Consider the following 15,546-nt stretch of genomic DNA (forward strand, 5'->3'; position numbering starts at 1 on the left):
CCCGCCGGCCTCTCGCTCCCCTCAGGAGGAGACCGAGGGCATAAAGCGGGGCGGGAAGCAGCGGCGCCGCCAAGAGAGGAGAAGCGGCCATGGGCGCCTGGGTTGCCGCGGTGCTGGTGTCGGGCGCGCTGCTGTGTGCCGCCGGGGGCGCCTTCGGGGCAGGTGAGGGGGCCTTTGTGAGGGGGAAAGGCGTCGAGCGTCGCCTGAGGGGAGCGGGGGAAGGGTCTCTCTTCAGAGGGGTCTTACTCTCGAGTAACGCTTAGGGCCTCTATGAGGGGGAGGGGGTGCAAACCCGGTGGTGTCACGTGAGAAACGCGTACACGTGTCTGTGTGTGAAGCGGTAATCCGAGTCCAGCCCTCCTCAGAGTAGAGTCGCTCTCGACGGCGACGGGGGCTTACTCTCGAGTAATGCTTAGGGCTCTATGAGGGGGAGGGGGTGCAAACCCGACGGGGTCACGTGAGAAACGCATACACGTGTGTGTGTGCGTGAAGCTCTAATCCGAATCAAGCCCTCCTCAGGGTAGAGTCACTCTCGACGGGGCCTTACTCTCGAGTAACGCTTAGGCCTCTATAGGGGGAAGGGGGTGCAAACCCGATTGGGGTCACGTGGGAAACACACACAAACACACGTGTAATCGGTAATCCGAATCCGGCCCTCCTCAGGGTAGAGTCACTCTCGACGGCGACAGGGTCTTACTCTCGAGTAACGCTTAGGCCTCTATGAGGGGGAGGGGGTGCAAACCCGATGGGGGCACGTGAGAAACACACCCACGTGTCTGTGTGAAGCTCTAATCCGAATCCAGCCCTCCTCAGAGTAGAGTCACTCGACGGCGACGGGGTCTTACTCTCGAGTAACGCTTAGGCCTTTATGAGGGGAAGGGTGGTGCAAACCCGATGGGGGTCACGTGAGAAACACATACACGTGTGTGTGTGTGTGTGTGTGTGTGTGTGTGTGTGTGAAGCGGTAATCCGAATCCAGCCCTCCTCAGAGTAGAGTCACTCGACGGCGACGGGGCCTTACTCTCGAGTAACGCTTAGGCCTCTATAGGGGGAAGAGGGTGCAAACCCGATTGGGGTCACGTGGGAAACACACACAAACACACGTGTAATCGGTAATCCGAATCCGGCCCTCCTCAGAGTAGAGTCACACTCGACGGCGACGGGGTCTTACTCTCGAGTAACGCTTAGGCCTCTATGAGGGGGAAGGGGATGCAAACCCGATGGGGGTCATGTGAGAACCACATACACGTGTGTGTGTGTGTGTGTGTGTGAAGCTCTAATCCGAATCTAGCCCTCCTCAGGGTAGAGTCACTCTCGACGGGGCCTTACTCTCGAGTAACGCTTAGGCCTCTATAGGGGGAAGGGGGTGCAAACCCGATTGGGGTCACGTGGGAAACACACACAAACACACGTGTAATCGGTAATCCGAATCCGGCCCTCCTCAGGGTAGAGTCACTCTCGACGGCGACAGGGTCTTACTCTCGAGTAACGCTTAGGCCTTTATGAGGGGGAGGGGGTGCAAACCCGATGGGGGCACGTGGGAAACACACACACGTGTGTGTGTGTGTGTGTGTGTGTGTGAAGCTCTAATTCGAATCTAGCCCTCCTCAGAGTAGAGTCACTCTCGACGGCCACGGGGTCTTACTCTCGAGTAACGCTTAGGGCCTCTATGAGGGGAAGGGGGTGCAAACCCGATGGGGGCACGTGAGAAACACACCCACGTGTCTGTGTGAAGCTCTAATCCGAATCCAGCCCTCCTCAGAGTAGCCCCCTTGGCGCTTTTCCCATTCGATTCAGCTGGTGGGGATTACGCTTTTGAGGAAAGCTTGGGCAGCCCCCCCCTTTCAATTTGGGAGTCAGGTGCGTGGCCTCTTTCTTTTTTAAAAAAATAATATTTATTGAACAATTTATAACTTCAAAAATTGAAACATAGAATAGATACCCCCCCAAAAAAACTACAAAAATAGGAAAATACAAAGCAAAACACATAAAAGTACACACTAAAAAAGAGCAATTAACAAAATAGAAGAAAAAAGTGAAAAACACCAAAAAGCAGAACAGAAAGAAGATTAGTATTTTCATATCCTAAACTTCATTCTCTAGTTTCTTGACCTCCTCACACCCCCCTTTTTGTATTCCAGTTCAGACATTTAGTTCAGCAAATCCTTACCCTCTATCCTTAACTTTACTCAAAATCTTAACCTATATTAAAAATACATTTTCCCTCATTATCTATCTATATTTACATATTCTTATTAATCTTTTTACCAACACCACTTATTTTCCATCCAACGTCCAGCGTGACCTCTTTCTCCCCCTCCCCCCAGTCTCTATCTCTCTGGGTGGGTTGGGGGGGCACCCATTATTATTATTATTATTGGCTGGGGGAACTGGTTTGTTTCTGGTTTGTTGCGCATTTTTGTTTGTATCCTCGCTTTTGTGTCTTTCTGCTGCCAACCACGCAGAAATTTGCAGCGGGGAGAAATGAGAAGAAAACGTTAATGCTGGAAACCAGCAAACATCTACAGAAGTTGAAAAAAAAAGCATTTTGCCTGTGTCTCAAGTAAATGGGGGCAACTGTTTCAGCCCAAGGGCTGCCTTCCTTTCAGGGCAGTCTTTCAAGGGCCACACGCCAGGGGTAGGCAGGGCCAGAGGCAGAAAGTGGTCAGAACAAAGTATGAATTTTATGAAAAAGTCCTGTTATCCCCACCACCTGTCTCACCTCTGAAAGCAGTTCAGCTCTCTGCCCTGAGCTGTCTACAATCTACATCTGGGTTATGTTACGCTGTGTCTTTGCACAGGCAGGATGGATTCATTGGCAACGAGCCAATATTCTTAACGAGTTGACGGCATGTTGCTATGATGTGTGGAGGGTAGCCTTTTATATTGCAAAGAAACAGAGTAAATAATAATAATAATAATAATAATAATAATAATAATAATAATTTATTATTTGTACCCCGCCCATCTGGCTGGGTTTCCCCAGCCACTCTGGGCGGCTTCCAAAAAATACAGTAAAATATCACAGATTAAAAACTTCCCTGAACAGGGCTGCCTTAAGATGTCTTTTAAATGTCAGGTAGTTATTTATCGCTTTGACATCTAATGGGAGGGCGTTCCACAGGGCGGGCGCCACCACCGAGAAGGCCCTCTGCCTGGTTCCCTGTAGCTTTGCTTCTTGCAATGAGGGAACCGCCAGAAGGCCCTCGGCGCTGGACCTCAGCGTCCGGGCAGAATGATGGGGGTGGAGACGCTCCTTCAGGTATACTGGGCCGAGGCCGTTTAGGGCTTTAAAGGTCAACACCAGCACTTTGAATTGTGCTCGGAAACGTACTGGGAGCCAATGTAGGTCTTTCAAGACCGGTGTTATGTGGTCTCGGCGGCCGCCCCCATTCACCAGTCTAGCTGCCGCAATGGGTGCCCTTGGGTCCTATTGGGGTGGGATCTCAACTTTGCTTGTTCTCTCCTTCTGGAAGCCACTAGTTGTTGAGAGTGCAATTTAACAGCTGCATCACAGGCAGTGTTTCTTGGGCCTAGATCTCACCGAAATGGTGAAACCCATGTCTAGATTGGCCTGTCCGAATCTTAGGTGATTGCTACAAATGCTCTGCTCTTTCCCCCACCCCCAGTCATCTTCTGCCAGCATGCCCAGTGGTCAGGGCTCATGAGAGTTGTTGAGAGATGCAAGGTTGGGGAAGGCTGCCCTTTCATGCTGCAGGCTCGAATTGATTTTACAGTAATAAAAAACTGCAGTTTATTACTAAAAGCAACAGGGATGAAATGCTCCTTCCTATGAAAAGGAGGCATTGAGCAGGGCAATTGATGGCCTAGAGGCATGTTCTGTGGAGAATCCCAACGAGCAGATAAGAGACACCTGAGGTTCCCTATAAGTGTGGCACAAAGTTGTATTCTAGGTATGCCTGAAGGGATGTACATCTTGTTTTTAAACTATGCCATTAATGTTCAGATGCCTATCTTTTATCTCTCTCTCCACTGACTCAGTTATGGTAAAGCTGTGAACTGGCTTCAGCATTTGCAATTGGATATAATGTGTATAATTCTAAACCCTTGTTACAGGTGTCTTTGGAGAGGATAAATCTTTTAAAGAAAACCAAAGCTATCAGTCCGTTGTTAGCAGGAAAAGCCATCTCAGACCTCTACTCTTATTCCCTGTTCCTTATGTATCACTAAGTTAGGTAGGTCCATTAATTCCAGTGGGTCTGCCCTGAGTATGGCTAACTCTGGGAGCCTATGCCCAGAGAGGGGGAAAACACAGGGACGTCTGCAAAAGAACCAGGCATCCTTGGAGGAGCTTCCATTATCATCCCTGTAATGAGCAATGGCTGAACAATATACAATTCATTTCTTAATTGGGGCTGACCTTCCCCTTGCAGAAGAGAGATGGGAGTGGGCTTCTCTGTTGGAAGGAGTATGTGTGTATGGAATTGCCAAATGTTCCCCCAACTCAGTCTTCATGCAGTGCAGTAAGATGCCCATATAAGGTGACTTTTTGGTCTGCCCATCCTACTTCGCTGCTTGTAAGCGTGGGAACAGGTAGAAGCAAGTAATTTATTGGGAAATTTTCTGGTGCCCCAAAGCAGGGGCTGCTAGCCGTATTATTACTACTGCTCACCAGAAGGTCCCAGGGTGGGGGCAGCAGTGTAAAAATACACCATCTTTAAAGCAAAAGGGGTAGGGAAGCCTGCCTGCCCCACAGGTGCCACAATGGCAGCCCCGGCCCTAGAGAGCAATCTAATTCATTGTGTTCATTTGATTCCTATCCAGTAAGCAAAGTTTAAAAAGAAACACCTTTGTATTTGCAGTTGGAATCCATTACAAAGGAGAATTCTTTATGGCTAGAATGAAATACTTCCTCCCACATCACTGGGAGTAAGGCACTCGTTTTGTGAGGGCCCATTTTCTTTCAATAGCTTGCATGTAGAATCATAGAGTTGGAAAAGACCACAAGGGCCATCGAGTCCAACCCCCTGCCAAGCATGTATTCAGTGTCCTTTCTACAGTGGGGGGTTACCAGGACATGCCTGCTGGGTTGTGGGACGACTGAGTTTCTCTTCACAAGGAGGGGTGAGAGGAAATGGTTCCCATATTAAGGAGGATGGAGATGGCAAATGGGATCCTTGGCCTACTGCTCCTCATTGCCCTGAAGATGGAGATTGGATTTTATTGTGGTTTTATTGTGCTTCAGCTGTGAGGGGGATGAAAAAGCTGGGGCAGGGTAGGAAAGAGACTGTATGGTACATTGACTTTAAAACCCTTATCAGTTCTGAGGTTGGGTCGAGTTATGCCCAAGCATAGCTATGTGTGGGTGTCTTAATCCTACTGAGATTGAGAAAAGGAACATTCCCAGGATCATGCCCTTTGTTCATCGACAATTATTTTTTTGTTTCCCCACCCTCCCAAAATACAAATCTGGAGGAAGGTTTGAGAACAGTATCATTTTCTTTAGTGAAACTCTTTGCTGCTTTGCAGATTAACTGGTTTCTCACCCCTGCCCTTCTTTTCTGGGGCTGTGAGATTGTTCATTGATGGAAACACCCCTTTTAAAGCTCTATAATTAAGGTTTTCTATTTTTAATGCAAACGCGCAGTTGAGCCTGTTCCTCTTTCTTCCTCCTCCCAGCTTGTTCAGTATTTCCCCCTCTTCTTATTTCCAAATAGTAAAATAAAACAAATTGCTAACAGCGTACGTGCTAGACAGGGAGGTTTTCATCATCTTGACCAGTTGTAAAGGGGAAACTGACCCTCAGTCTTTAAAACAAGATGTAAAATTGTTTTATCTTCGAGTGGAGGGTTGGCTCAGTCATTGGACTACATGGCCAGTGACCAGGAATTATGGGAGTATAGTTCAAGAATATCTGGAGGGCCACATGTTCGAGTGAAAGAATGTTTGCATCTGTTTTTTCTCTCTGGAACTGTAAATGCATCCACCATTTCATCTAAACACCTAGTCCAGGAGCAAGAAACCTTTTTCAGCCCAGGGCCACTTTTCCTTCTGGACAACCTTTGTGGTTAACACAGCAGCAGGCAGGACCAGAGGCAGAAGTGGGTTAAGGTTAGGTTAGTTTCTACACACACACCTCTGTCTTCCATCTGGGCAGGTGAAAGGCATGAGAGTTCAAGGATCCAGCCAGCTGCAAAGCAGAGCCATGGGGTGTGTGTGACCTAGGAGAGTTCCAAGGGCCAGGAAGACAGGTCTGGAGGGCCATGATCAGCCCCTGGCCTGACGTTCCCTGCTCCTGACTTTGACCTAATGCTGCTACATCCAATCTAAGCTGGCATGGTTTTGAATTAGAAACTGCCATTTGTTTTTTCCCATGAACAAAACGTGTTCTCGTATTTCATGGCATCTTTATTTGTTTTCAGCTTCCTTTGAAACAGTTGGCGGTGTGGGGCGGGGGCTCCTGCAGTCCAAATACGCCGCAGCCTCCTGCAATGTTGTTGATTCTTTTGGCCTGAAAGCAGCAGGTGGGGACAGAAGGCATTGTACTTCAAGGCTCTGCAGGAGTGGGGAAATGGTGGTGGTCTAGATCTGTGTCTCCATCCTGTCCTCAGGCTGTACCATCCTTGAAACTTCTTTTTTTTAAAAAAACAGATTTGGGTTCATCAGCTGGCATTCAGACCACCACCCCACAGGGTTTTGTTTGTATGGTCTTAATTCCGTTGCTTGTTAATTTTTATTAGGGCCTATTGAAGCTTAGCATTAATACCCAATGAAGCTCCTCAAGATTAAGTGTTTGCAAATGTAGCCTGGTATTTAATTAGCTCTCCGCTTAAAGACCTTTCCCGTGATAGGCTTAGAACCTGCCTCGCACTGGCAAGCCGGCCTTGTTACGTCTCCTTCTCCTGGCCCCCTTAGTAATGCTGCTTTTGTTGCAAGTAGTTTCCCAGAATATCCCTGTGAGTCTGGCTGGCATTTCTAAGCCCGTGAAGACATTCTGGGCTCTGGAGTTCACCTAGTCATCTTTCAACAACAAGGGTGGTAAACAGATCAGCCATTTGTGTGGATTTAAATATCTTTGCTGCCCTGTTCCATAGGCTTGGAAGGGCTTAGAACACTGTACATTAGGGGTGATGGGATGGATGGTGACCTCTGGTTTCAGTAGCTTCTGAAAAGTGTTTGACATATTCATGGTTGTATGAGTTGCTATTTGCCATAGTGGCTATAGCAATTCTCTGGATTTGGAGGCAGTCTTCCTTTTTTTGCCATGAGAACAGGCTCCCCAGAGGTTTCTATGGGGAGCAGGATTCCAGACAAGGTGTGCACTCACACAACCCACAGCATGAAATAGGCCCAAATGTATGGTCTTAGTGGGGTGAGGTTGCAGAAGACCTTGCAAACTTAGGGCATAGGTGACTGGATTCCTTGCTTATTTTTCAGAGCAGTGGAAACCGCAGCCCTGCTTAGTTAAAGAGCACTTGGACATAATTCATGCAACAACTCTGTAAGGGAGGTAATTGTTCTGCCCATTTTGCAAATGGGCAGTTGAAGTTGGATTTCCCCCCTCAGCCAGGCATGATTTTGTCTACCCACATTCAAGGCCCAGACAAGCGGGTTCCTTGAATTGCACTGCTATCTTATTCTACAGGAGCCTTCACCAAACCCTGGTGCCTTCCAAATCAGCCTCAGCCAACGTTGCAGGCTAAGACATCTTGGGGGCACCAGTTTGGTGAAGGCGGCTGAAAAACATTGAGACTATAATCATTTAGTGGGATAACTCTTGCTGTAGTTGCTGACCTTTTTGTAAAAGCCCACAGATTATTGTTTGATCAGACCAATCTTTGAGCAGATCATTAGCTTAGCTGCTCTGAGAGCGATCATGTGGTGCAGCTTTATAGTTACCCTTCCGGCTTTTAGTGGGGGGGGGAAACCTCTAGCAGGCTTGAGCTACAAAATGGGAGGCTGAGAGCAACCGTCTTGTGAAACACCAAACCCTTTAGCGGCTCTCTTCATCTGTGTAATTCCCGGTACTCTTTGCTTGCTTACAAGCTGTTGTAAATGCTTCAGAGATGCCGCAACTGTTGGGCTATATCGTTTCATCCACCCCAGTACCATCGAATGCATCTGGAAGCAGACCCTTACCCAGGGATGGCTAGCCTGATCCCCAGTAACTGGTATTCAGAGGCACTTACTGCCTTTGATGGTGGAAGAACATGACAGATACTGTAGCCTTCTCCTCCGTGGATTTGTCTAATCCTTTTTGAAAGCTGTCCAAGTTGGTGAGAGCCCACTCCTGCCACCCCAACCAGTCAGGAATAATGGGAGCTGGGAGTCACAACAACTTCTGGGGTTCCTTATCCTGCTTTAAGCTGTGAAGTACGCAAGAGAGTTTTTGTTATTAGATACGTTTGAGAGCCTGTTGTGTCCTATCTTAACTTAGAAACACCCTTTGAAGCTCAAGGAATTCTCCGTGGGAGGTGAAAGCAGCCTGGGAAACAAGGGAGTGCCCTCTCTTCTCCTGTCTAGATTTGCTTTGCAGAGGTATCGGCCAGATACATCTAAGAACATCAGAAGAGCCTGGTTGCTGGATCAGGCCAAAGCACACCCGTTCCAGAATCCTGCCCTCACAGTGGCCAACCTTGGCAAGCCTGCAAACCAGACCTGAGTGCAGTAGTGCTTTTCCCACTTGCAATTTCCTGCAACTGGCTTTCGTCAGACAGTGGAGGGGAGAATGTAGCCATTGTGGCCGGTAGCTGTTAATAGCCTTATACTGCATGAATCTGTGTAATCCTCTTTTTCAAGTTGGTAACCGTCACTACTTGTGGGAGTGACTTCCAGAGTTTAATTGTGTGGGCATATCGGAGGGAGGGGGGAGTTGATGTTTATGGTTAGTTTCTTAAATGCATCTCTTGGGGTAGGTTTGTGTGGGTTTTATCTGGGTAAGAGCTTATCTGAGCTGGCCCAGCTGTCCTACTGCTTGCTATCTAGGCACTTTCAAAGTGCAGCTATGGGATACTATGCCTCGGATTTGTCCACTCACGATCTCTCAGGTCCCTTTCAGAGAGTTTGTACTTAGAAGTACCATCGTGCACTGCTTGCAGAAAGTGCAAGTTTTTCACTTGTTTCACAATTATCCCCATATCTGGACAGATCTGTACCTTTTGCCCCTGAATCTTCATGCTGTCTTAGCATGGTCTCCTTGTAGGGCAGACAGCTGGTTCAGAGGGCAGGTTTTGAGCGGCAAAACAACAGCTTTTAAAAAAATTGCTGCTTACATTTGTTGGAGAGCTGCCATTTTATATTTGCAGCCTTGGGTTAGTTGCAACATGAAGCCTCCGCCCTGTTGAAAAAATGAATTCTTCCCCAAACCATCTCTTTGTATGAGGTTGGGCGTATTTAGAAATGAGGTTAAAAAGTCACCTGCCAGGTTTCTTTAACTTAATCTGTTTTTGATGTTGTCTCCGTTCTAAGAGTGCCAAAGAGTGAAGTTTAGTCCGGGTGCCTCATGGCCTAAAATTAGAGATGGGGAGCCTGGGGGCCAAATGCAGCCCTCCAAGCAATCTTGTCTGGCCCTGAGAACTCTCCCTAGGTTGCAAACTTCACCAGCCCTGTTTCCCACACTCCTTGACTGCATTTGCCTGGCTGGAATGTGTCCTTGAACTCTGAAACTGGCTCTTGCTCTTCAGAATTGGGAAAGCAAGAAAGTGTGTGTGTGTGTAGAAACCAGCCTATGGTCCAAATGAGAAAATTGTCACTCACTGCTCCACACTTTTTGCACTGCCCACTACTGACATGTGGCCCTTGAAAGATTGCCCAGAAGAGAATGTGGCCCCTAATGCTGGAAACAGTTCCCCAACCCCTAGCCTAAAAGATGAGATGAGCATCCAGTCCCAGGCACACAGAAAATTTCATGGAGGCTTAGGATGTGCTCTGCTTTGTCCAAAGAAGCCTAGTAGCTGTAACTGGGGGGGGGGGTGGTCCGGGAAAAGGGGTCAAAACCCATGCTTTATATCTGTGAAAGGACCTGGCACTTGGCCATAGCCAGTGGCTGGATGGCTACATTTGTGCCAGAGATCCCCTGCGGTTCTCCAGCTCCTCCCCTCAGCTCAGAGTGGGGAGTGTCTGTTTTTAGTTGAAGGTGACTTTACTTTGAAGCGAATGAGCAGATCATGTGTTTTTCCTTGGGGCAGGGTATATAAGAGCTGGGCATAAACAGCTGAGCGGGACAGGAGGCTAGGCAGTATCCTCTCTCTTGGGACATCGTTCTGCCCCTCTCTTGATCCGGCCTGTTTCCTCCATCCTCATCGAGGACTTACTTCCCTGAGAGCCTGGCAAGTTTTCCCTATTCCAGTTAATGTTGGCCTGCGAGCTGTGCACCTCCACAGTCAAACAAGCTTGCTCCGACAAGCAGTAAATCCTGTATAGGAGCAGGATGCCACATTTTTTATTGGTGAGGAAAATTGTGTGGTTCAGCTCCCGTAGGATAGGGTGCCTGTGAATGCTCCCACTAAGGTTGAAAAGGGTCATAGCTCAAAAGTGTGGCAGATCAGCAGTAGAACTCCTACTTTGCATACAGAAGGTCCCAGAGTGAGACTCATTGTGGTTGAGACTGGCCGTCATTCTCCCTCTTACCCTCCTTCTCACTGGAAAAGTGACTTGTTCCAATTGCATAAGGCAAAGCAAGCTAGTCCTTATTGGGATGTGCTAGTCTGTCCATCATCAGCTAACCAGCCCACATGCCTAATCTCTCTGCACCTTTCCTTGTTGGCTAGCGATCCATTTTGCCGTACCTTGTTTTTAATATGTTGTGTAGCCCAGAGCAGCGTGCGCTATTTTAGAACCCACCTCCCATGTGAATTCTGGGGTTTACTGGGAGTAGACACCAGCTGGGTTGTCTAGCCAGCCCGACCTTTGCAAGAGGGCTGGCCCTTCTAACCTTTTAACTGCTTTTATTTATCAAACACATTTCTCCGCTGCCCTTCAGCCGCAGAGCTGTTGCCGGTGTGGTTTATAAGAATAAAGCCAACTCCATAAATTTAAATAAGCTTCGTAAACCTGGAGTGACATAGTGCTTTGATTTTACTGTGACCAAAGTCTCTTCGGTTTTGAAAGCGGAACACCAGTTAAGGCTTAAAACCTAGCTGGAATTGTTTGTAATGGGGTGGATCTAGCAGAATTCTGCTCAGAATCGACTCATTGAAAATAAAGTGCATGGGTGGCGTATATCCATTAATTTCAAGCCTTGTCCTCTAAATTTCAGTGGGTCTACTCAGAGCATGACTAATGCACAGCCCAATGTACTTCACAAAGGGCCCCTCCCATAAACTTTCTTGAATATATACCTTTGACTAAGGAAGTATGTGCTGCCCCAAGTCATCTATTTGTTTCCTTAATTTCTACCCCACTTTATTTAAAAAAATATATACACTTTTCAGTCACTTCTCTGAAAAGCACAGAGCCAAAACCAGAAAAAGCCATAAACTGTGTATTGTGTAAAGTAGGTTCTTATTGTTCCTGCCCTGAATTTACCACCACAAACAACTTCCTGAGTTATCGTATTATGCAAGGAACAGAAAAAATCCTGTCATGACCATCTCTCTCCTCTTCTGCCCCCAGAGCATGGCAGTTCCTTGGCTATTGGCACAAACTCCTTCCCAAGTGCCTCAGCCAGCAGTTAGTGCCTTTTTCCCCCTTTTCTTTTTTTAAAGGTGTTTTGATGAGTGAACAAGACTCAGAGCCTAATGAACTGAGTTCAGCCCTGCAGGGTTGCCGGCAGCGCTTCATTTGCTTGTTCCAGTTTGGAGGCCAGATTGAGGGACATTTTTTAAAAATGTGTGGATTCTTGTGTGTATAATTTCCCGCTAATTTGTTTACCGCTGCGTTTTGTAAGCGCTGTGTAAGGCGGGGGGGGGGCGGGATTTCCAGGCTGGTGGCCACATTTGTCTCCCCATCCAAGTTGGGTGGGGGGAAAGCCTGAGAGATACAGGGATAGACATACATCTCTATCCTCCATTCAGGCAGGTAAGAAAGAATTCCATAGGTTGCAGACAGATTCAACAAATAAACAAGGAAAGGCCTGGAGGACCAATTTCTCCTCCTCAGACCTGAACTTCCACCTTCCTGTTGTCTGAAGGAGCTTCTACCTACATCTCTGGGAAGCTTGCAGGGCAGGACATGGGGTGGGGAGCCAGGGACCAACCGGATCTTGCCGAACTCTCATTGTTCCTGACCATTGTGGCTGGGGGTGATGGGGCTTGGAGTCAAGCGGTGTCTCAAGGGCCACAGGTTCCTCGCCCCTCACATGGGTTTTTCCGGGTAGCAAACCAGGCAACATAGCCAGACCTGACTGTACAGGATGTGACGCAAACCACCAGTTGTTCCCGTGACTAAAGCCAGTTAAAGTTCTCTTGGATGTGATGACTCAGTTTTCTTGCATATGATGTACTGGGAAGAGTTTAACCTTAGATTCTTTGGTTGAGGTCACATAGGGCAAGCCCATGGTACGTTAAGCCAGAGGTGTGCAGATTTAAACCTTCGGTACAGTAGGCTGTTTTCAATACAAACACACACTCTCTGTCCTCCATACAGACACACAAGTTCAAGGACACATTCGAGCTAAGCAAAAACAGTTAAGGAGTGTGTCAAGGAGGACCAGTGAGACCTAGGAAAAGTGCCCAGGGCCAAACAGAGGAGCCTGGAGTCCCACATTTGACCCCTGTCTTGAGGTTTCCCTACCTTCTCTAAAGAGGCATGCTATGGATGTGTAAGCAGGGCTTCTGGCCCTGAAAGTGTCTTGTTTCTGAAAAAAGCAGACCTTTAAAACCCTAGACATGAATAAGGTTTCCCGTTTTGCAACAGTTTCCCTGAACAGGCCTGCCTACTCTGTCTAGTTGCTAAAACAATTAAAAGGCATATTGTCTTGACAAGTAACTATAGAGTTTATACTAGAGTTGCTGGAAACTGCAGGAGGGGAGAGTGCTTTTATGGTCAGATCCTGCTTGTGGTGTTCCCACAGGCATCTGGTAGGCCACTGTGAGAGCAGGATGCTGAACTAGATGGGCGTTGGCTCTTTTTACATTCTTGGGCAGAAGGTCCCATGTTCAATCCCTGATAGTATTGTCCCCGCCTGAACCCCTGCAGCGTCAGTTCTGCTGATTTGATACAATGTTGAACTGGGTACGCCAAAGGTACACTGTGTACACTGTATAAGGCAGCTTCGCATGTCCCTACCATAGCTGTCAAGCGTCCCTTATTTGGCGGGACAGTCCCTTATCCCAGGGCCATGTCCCGCTGCTGTCCCTTATTGATGATGTCCCTTAAATAAGCTACTGAAGGTAATGGGGCCCTATCTATGTCCAGCTGTGCTTTGTCAACAACAAATTGTTGCTTTTTTGTGTTGAATATATGCTATATGGTAATTTATAGGACCTAATAGGTATCTAAAGCCATTTGCACGCAACAAAATATGTATTTTATCAAAGTAATTGTTGATCCCTTACTTTGGCTGCTGATCCCTTATTTTCGAGGCTGCTGGTCCCTTATTTTCAAATCTGTAAGTTGACAGCTATGGTCCCTACATGCATTCTAAATCTAGCCCCTCTTGATGCTTCAATGTTCTGTTCACTCTGTCCTCCCCTGGGTAGCCTCAGCATTGTTCTGGCTCTTAATGCTATTTGCTTTGGGCAAGGTTTATCCAGCCTTGGTTAAAGAAAAGATTCCTTGAACTTTTATTTTTTGCTCGGTTTTTAATTTTTGGCTTACGCTAAGATTTTGCGAGGGCATATTGTATCCGATTGCGCAGCCGAGTGAGCAAGCACACTGAGGTCTGACGCAGCATGGCAGGTTGGCTAGTAGCGCAGAGGGAGCTGGCTTGCTGCACCGGGGATCGGAACCCCACACAATGGCACCCAGTCACTATGGCCAGGCTGCGTGCCAGGAGTTACCCAATTTGGGTCAACTGACCATTGGCGGAGGAGGCAAAGGCATGCTTGTTCACCTCAGCGTGGGGCATGTGAGGACGTGCTCCCTGTCGGAGGGGTGCTCCGCTTTCTGATAATTGCGTAGCAGGGCTTGTCTTTGTCCCTTGGCATGCCTGGAAGGAACCATCTGGGTTTGCTGCAAGGGCAAACACTCCTGCGACAATTGCTAAACTGTGTGGCAGTTGACATGCACGGTGCCTCAAATGTCCCCCGCCATTAGCTTCCTTCTTAATGACTTGTCCCCCTGTTTCCCTCTTCTCTGCAGAAGGGAATGAAGACCAGTAGCCAGAACTGGAAAGCAAATGGGAAGTCTTTCGCAAGTGAGGGCTTAAGCAAACTGCCTATTAATATTATTATTACTATTATTAAGAAAATACACCTGCCTGAGCATCCCCACCTAAACTGCTCATCCCACTGCCCCCAAAATGGAAGAAAATTGGGGAGCCATTGCTTACATGGGTGCTTTGCGTGATTCTGAGTTTAGTTGAGCATAGGACTGGAGTGAAGATGTCTAAGCTAAGGGCTTCTCTGTAAACCCTTTTGCTGTAAGTTGCCTTGCTCCGTGAAAATCAGTCCAAAAATAAAATCTGCAAAGACAACTAAGCACCATGAGAGTGCAACATGCTAGCTTTCTTGGCTAAATGCAAAACTTGGGCAAGTTTTGGCTACTGTTCATAGTAAAGGCTCACAAACTTGTGATCCGCATGTTTAGGTGCCCTGTGGAAATTTCTGTACTTAACCCTGTACTTTCTAGTTTATCTTCTGATGATAGAGCCTAGGGTTGGGGTTATCAAAGAATGTACTAAGGCCCTAACCTGTGTCCTGTGACTTCCACAGTACATTGTGGGTGCAGTATATCACATTTTCCCATTCTCATCAGTCTTGCCTAGGGCCCATGATTTTCACAATAGTGTGCCAACTTTCATGCTAGTTCTGAAGAGGAATTACTCCCCTCCTTCATCTATCACACGAGAAAGACAAGAATGTCTTGGTTGAGATAAAGCTGTCTGTGCTTTGATTATATAGCTAATGTGGTGCAGTGGTTAAAGGTGGTGGACTTGGAGCTGAGGGACTGGCATTCAGCTTTTGAAACTCCTAGGTGCATTTTGCGAAAGCAGTTTCTGAACTCTGGGTGCATTACTGCGCCTAAGATTTCAGATTAAAACTGCAGAGTGGAAGGAAAGGAGAATATTTTTCTGCCTCCCCACTTCTAGCTACTCTCTGAAGACCGGAGAAGAGACCCTCTTAAGAATATTAGGGGGTTGGGCAGGGAAAGGACTAGACTGTGTGAAAAAATGAAGGCGATATTTTAGCTGCCGTTCATTCATTTTCAGCTTTGTGTTCTTCTTATAAAAAAGTGCCTAGACATTCTGTTGTTGCGCCCACAACCTAGGTTGAAAGTGCCATTTAGCTCCTAGCTTTCATATCTCAGTTTCTAATACTGTTGGTGTTCAAATCTACACTCAGCCATGAAGCTTGCCGGGTGAGCTGGGGCCAGTCACTGCCCTTCAGCTCCTTGGAGGAAAGGTGGGATATGAAGAGCAAATAAATAACAAAACAGTCCATTTTCCAGCATTTCTTGTTTGGGATGGGTATGGATTGAGAGCCT

The 15,546-nt window shown here is 47.4% G+C and overlaps 1 protein-coding gene across 1 annotated transcript in view; it reads left to right on the forward strand.

The window, feature by feature from the left end:
* BSG (basigin (Ok blood group)) overlaps positions 1-15,546 on the forward strand; it is a 37,139-nt gene continuing 21,593 nt past the window's right edge. Inside the window, exon 1 of the mRNA XM_082206873.1 lies at positions 1-162. Within this exon, the coding sequence (XP_082062999.1) occupies positions 90-162 (73 nt within the window). The 5' untranslated portion in view covers positions 1-89. The remainder of the gene's footprint in view (positions 163-15,546) is intronic.

The sequence above is a fragment of the Podarcis vaucheri genome (genome assembly GCF_965113315.1).
Source record: "Podarcis vaucheri genome assembly, chromosome: 18".
In the NCBI taxonomy this organism is placed as follows: domain Eukaryota; kingdom Metazoa; phylum Chordata; class Lepidosauria; order Squamata; family Lacertidae; genus Podarcis; species Podarcis vaucheri.